At 39.4% G+C, this 5,286-nt stretch overlaps 1 protein-coding gene across 1 annotated transcript; it reads left to right on the forward strand.

Moving 5' to 3' along the window:
• Positions 1-307: 307 nt before the first annotated feature.
• On the forward strand, positions 308-5,078 carry tbc1d10ab (TBC1 domain family, member 10Ab). The gene is made up of 9 exons (XM_033976150.2): positions 308-877; positions 1,473-1,572; positions 1,644-1,751; positions 1,829-1,935; positions 2,010-2,124; positions 2,214-2,279; positions 2,886-3,075; positions 3,189-3,343; positions 3,481-5,078. The coding sequence occupies exons 1-9, from the start codon at positions 699-701 to the stop codon at positions 3,892-3,894; spliced, it is 1,434 nt and encodes a 477-aa protein (XP_033832041.1). The 5' UTR covers positions 308-698; the 3' UTR covers positions 3,895-5,078.
• The last annotated feature ends 208 nt before the right edge of the window (positions 5,079-5,286 follow it).

Here is a 5,286-nt window from a genome sequence, read left to right on the forward strand (position 1 = left end):
TCCACCACATTAAGGTGGCGGTTCAGGGAGGGGCCTTTGTGATTGTGCTAACCTAAAAACTGTTGGCCATGTATTGATTTCATGCAGCATTTACAGTAGAGAGAGGAAGCAGTTCTATAATCTGATCTCGGGAATTCTCACTTTCACAATTAAGTCTATGCTATCGTCCAACAAAAATGGAGTGGAAACAGTTTTACTACACTATCTCCGCTAATCTGGCCGCTATGTGAGATGTTATGTTCTTTAATGACGGTAGGGGGCAGCATTGCGCATCGTAGTGTATAGCCTGCCGGAATTTATTAGAAGAAGCTACAGTCGTACCAAACATCCTGGCTGACAGCGTCCTGTGTCAGCTGACAGCTTAAAGACAGGAAAATAGCTTCGGTATGATGTTTTGTTTTTTTAGTTTATAAAGACGCTATATTGTCTCTTATCTTAAATCGTAACGCGTTTTAAAACCCCCAGGTCACTTAAAATAATGTGATTCGGGATTAAAATGAAGCTATCTTCTACCGAGTTTTACTTTGTTTTAGCTCTACAACGCAAATCCTCCTAGCAACCGTGCTAACTGTGGTGATAATAGCTAATGATTGCTTCTTCAAAAGGAGCAACTTAGCGAGTTATCCCAATTTACTGGGGTAAGGTATATGAGCAGCCACACTAGACTCAGGGCTTCCTAAAAGGTAAATGTTGTTTAAATGGCCACAACTGAGCAAGGAAATGGACTGGATATCCGGGGAAGTAAAGAGCTTAAAGACAGAGGTAAAAGTAGTAAATATGGATCGGAACCAGAGGTGAATGGCAATGCCATCTTCGTGGAGAAACATGTGGACCGCTACGGCTTCACCGGGGGTGCCCAGCAGTATTCAGCCGAAACGTAAGTACACAGCACATAGATCTAGAATACGATCTTATCGTACTTATGACTAAACGCTCCAAGGCAACTTCCTTCTTTATTACACAAATAGATAAATTAACAGAAGTGGTAGTCGTGGAAACATAGGTTTATGACAAAGAAGTTTAGCTTTTATTACACGTTTTTGCAACTTTATGTCCACATTTATTGCTAGATGTGTGATCATGAAAGACGTTTTTGCCTATTCGCATATGCATAGTGTTCTTTAAGTGTTGACTTTTATGTTGAATTAAATCTGTGTAGCAGCAGAGTGAAGTGTGTTTTGTGTAGGAGGTTGTAAACTATTATTGGGAAATAGAATAAGTTCTCTTCTGCTCCACTTCCTGTTTTCCTTGAGTTTTACTGCTGATGGTGTTTCACGAAGTGTTTTACGATTATCTAGGATGATTACTTTCCAGGAGGGAAAAGAATGTCACCTCCAAGTTATAAGGGTGTAAATATTTGGAGTATGTTTTTTCAAAGAACACGTCATTCAGAATAGAAATACCATGTGACTTAAAGTGAAGTGGCTTAAATACATTTTAAGTCATTTATCTAAGTAAGTGTTTCTCTGTAGTGTTGAAGAGATTCCCATTGAAGTGCTCAGACAGCGTGAGGCAAAATGGCTTGAAATGCTCAACAATTGGGACAAGTGGATGGCCAAAAAGCACAAGAAGGTAGGTAATCATTGTAGGTAATCTCTTGCCTATAATATCATGCTTTTAATATAAATAATGTTGCACTTAAGATAAAGGAACGATGTCAAAAGGGAATTCCTCCATCACTTCGTGGTCGAGCTTGGCTTTACCTCACTGGGGGGAAAGTCAAAAGGGAACAAAACAAAGGCAAATTTCAGGTTAGTTTAAGATGGCTTGTGTGTAATATTGAGAACAACTCTTAATCTATCGAGAGCTCACAGACATGATCTTGCAGGAACTAGATGATCAGCCTGGCGATCCTAAATGGGTTGACATCATTGAGAGAGATCTCCATCGACAGTTTCCTTTCCATGAGATGTTTTCAGCTCGAGGTGGTCATGGGTATGATTCCTGTTCTAACAAAATGCTCTCCATTTCCTTTGTCCTTTTCCCATTTCTGTTGTACATGTTTGTAGGCAGCAGGACTTGTTTCGTGTGTTGAAGGCCTACACGCTGCATCGTCCTGAGGAAGGATACTGTCAGGCTCAGGCCCCTATTGCAGCTGTTCTTCTGATGCATATGCCAGCAGAGGTCATTTTAGTGGCTTTTTCAGCAATTTTTTGTTTTAGTTGCATCTCAACCATTTTTGTTTTCTTCTGTTTGTTTGTTTATCTATTTAGGATGCATTTTGGGTCCTTTTTCAAATTTGTGAGAAATACCTTCCTGGTTACTACAGCAAAGGCCTGGTAAGATTTCTATTTAAATGTTGCCATTAATTATATGCTTGTATGCACAGTGCGGAACCTTCTGGAGGTGGACATCACCTGCGCAATTTCATGTAAATAGAAAGTTCAAACCATACATCATAATGTGGAATATTAGAGCCGAAAGAACAACATTTACACAGAAACAAGCAGGAGAATGTCGAGTAAGAGTCAGGTTTGTAGAGATACAAGCTCAGACTAAGGACATCTGTTTGTGAGTGCAATAAAACAACCAAAACCAAATAAACAGTTGTTTGTTTTTTGGCTAAAAAGTTGCATATTATATGCTCTTCTAAAAATGGTTTTAATGTGCATTTCTATACTCATTTTACACATTCAGGGTTGAATTGGGTCCCTGATGAATACCACACTGCAATTGTAGATTTTATTTTTCTCAAATGCTTTTGCAATGAATTGTGATTTCTATCAAAAATGTATTTACTTTGTGGTGTTAGACATGCTCTGAGAAACACTTTAGCACTTGAACATGGTTGCCAGAATTCTCTAGCCACTGTGTTAGCAAAAGTGTTATTACATCAGGTGGTGATAATAAATCTTCTGACAGCTGCTTTGCTTTGACTTTTCAAGGAGGCCATCCAGCTGGATGGAGAAATCCTCCATGCTCTGCTGAAGAAGGTGTGTCCTTTAGCTTACCGCCACCTGGAGAATCAGAAACTGGGGCCTATTCTGTACATGACAGAGTGGTTCATGTGTGCCTTCTCCAGGACGCTGCCCTGGGCCTCTGTGCTCAGGGTCTGGGACATGTTTCTCTGTGAAGGTGAAGTTATTAGCAGTAACAAGTTAACAGCACAGGTTCTCAATACACTTTGAAGTGGAACTCTTCTATTTCCACAACAAATATTTGAAATCAAACAGCTGTTTTGTTTTCAGGAGTGAAAATCCTGTTCCGTGTTGGCTTGGTTCTTTTAAAGTGCACTTTGGGATCTCAAGAAAAACTGAAAAGCTGTCCGGGTCTGTATGAAACTATGGAGCTGCTCAAAGCGATGCCACCACAGTACATGCAAGAAGCTTTCCTTGTGCACGAGGTAAAGATGGACTTTACTTTTCTTGTTCTCACATGATGGAGAAGGGTGAAACATTAACTTAATCATCTGAATGGCTCTAAATGGCTTGTAAAACTTTATGAGGTCTGTAGTTCACTGATTCCACTCTTGTTCTGTAGATTTTAGAGCTGTCAGTGTCAGAGAAGGACATTGAGAAGGAGCACCGATCTCAACTGCGCCTGTGGAAGGAGTCTCATGGAGAGCTGCACTGTAAATCTCCTCCCAGAATGCATGGGGCCAGAGCGGTCATGGCTGCAGAGCCTCCCAGCAGACAGGACCTGAAGGAGAGGCCCACCATCATTGTGGAGTCTCCACTCGCCACTGTTCCTGTTGAGGAGAAAATGGGAGACAACCGTGCAAAAAGAAGATCCAAAAAGGATAAAGAAAAAGTAGAAGAAAAAAACAGATTAGGTAATGAGGAGGGCATTGACCCTCACATTTCTCAAAAAGAGCCCTCACCTCTGCTCAGTGCCCACACAGAGCAGGGCTCCAACGACAGTCTCAGCAGCGCAGAGCATGATACCTACCTGTAGCAGCAGAGCGTTATTTACACAATAAAGGCCACTTCTCAGTAACGTATATGAAGGCACTGTTCTTTGAAGTGGAACTACACTAACCAATGGACTATAGAAACATGACTATGCAGCACTGAGGACTGGGGTGTTACTTTCATATTGCTCTGTTTTTCATCTCTGTAATTATTATTTTTTTATATGGAGCATTTTATGAAAGTCAGAACAATCAAATAGATAATTTTTGAAAACAAATGTTAAAACTTGTTTTTCAGGGAGAAATTCCTCATAAGCTTTGTTTCAAATATGCTTTATTGAGACAGCACACAAGCACAAAGAATACAATTTTTGTTCATATGAAGTCTTACGTTATAAGGGAATTTACTTTGCCTTACACTAATTACTACATTGTCAATGCTGAGATTGATCCAGTTTTCTTGAAATCATTTGACAAATACTGTTCCCTATAGTATGAAAGGTGTGATGAAGTCTTTTATAGCAGTTGGGCACAAGAGGGCGCCATGGTATTATTTGCGCTCCACACTCCTCAATGTACTTTTGCGCTAATGGATTTCAGCGCCACCTCAGTTTCTTATATGATCGTGAGTAATGTTTTTTTATGAAGGACACTACCAATTGCTTGTATGCTGCTTTGCTGTCTGATTAAAGATCAGATATTTTCTTTGTTTTTTAATAAGCAATTTTAAGTTAAGATAGATATTATTATATTGCCAAAGTACCAATGCCTGTATTATTGACAGGACTTACTCATAAATCATTACTCCCCAAAGACAACATATGCAGTGTAGCCTCACACAGAATATAAGCAGCCATAAATACTGAAGGATTTGAAGTATATATTTGTTTTCTTTAGTGAGTGCTTAAACAATCGACTTGTCTTGATCTTTCTTGTAGTCTTTTTTTTTTTGTAATGAGGCATGCTTTAGGAGATGATACATTTTTTTTATGGGTTTATATTTTCCATATAGGAAGCACTTTTACTTTCATGTATCCTGCGAAGAGTTTCATATTTAAATTTGCATACATATTCCATTGTCATTTAATATTCCACTATTGTAAATCTGTTTGGACTCGAGATGGTAAAGCTCAAAGTGCCCAATTGTTGAATTATTCTATGTTTTAGAAAGACAATCACCAGCTCTTTTGTATTAAATTGTGTAAACAATAAATTTTAATCCAATCACACCATGGACTATTTTATTTTCACCAGACACATTCTGTTTGTGGAGAAGCCCCACAGACTGAAGGAGCAGCTCTGAATACAGCCTGTGTTATGGCCTCCCACTCTCAGAAGCAGCATACTTCCTCTGACACCTGTTCCTCCTGCTCTTTCAGCTCTGGGCTACATTTGCATCTCAAATGGGACAAATTCCCACAGCATCATTCACAGAG

The sequence above is a fragment of the Periophthalmus magnuspinnatus genome, chromosome 12 (assembly GCF_009829125.3).
Source record: "Periophthalmus magnuspinnatus isolate fPerMag1 chromosome 12, fPerMag1.2.pri, whole genome shotgun sequence".
Lineage (NCBI taxonomy): Eukaryota > Metazoa > Chordata > Actinopteri > Gobiiformes > Gobiidae > Periophthalmus > Periophthalmus magnuspinnatus.

Bases quoted from the DNA above. Each gene is read 5' to 3' on its own strand.
- tbc1d10ab (XM_033976150.2), top strand. From the start codon at position 699: ATGGCCACAACTGAGCAAGGAAATGGACTGGATATCCGGGGAAGTAAA. The intron at 2,125-2,213 runs GTCATTTTAGTG...TTATCTATTTAG, and splicing joins TGATGCATATGCCAGCAGAG to GATGCATTTTGGGTCCTTTT. The intron at 3,344-3,480 runs GTAAAGATGGAC...CTTGTTCTGTAG, and splicing joins AAGCTTTCCTTGTGCACGAG to ATTTTAGAGCTGTCAGTGTC.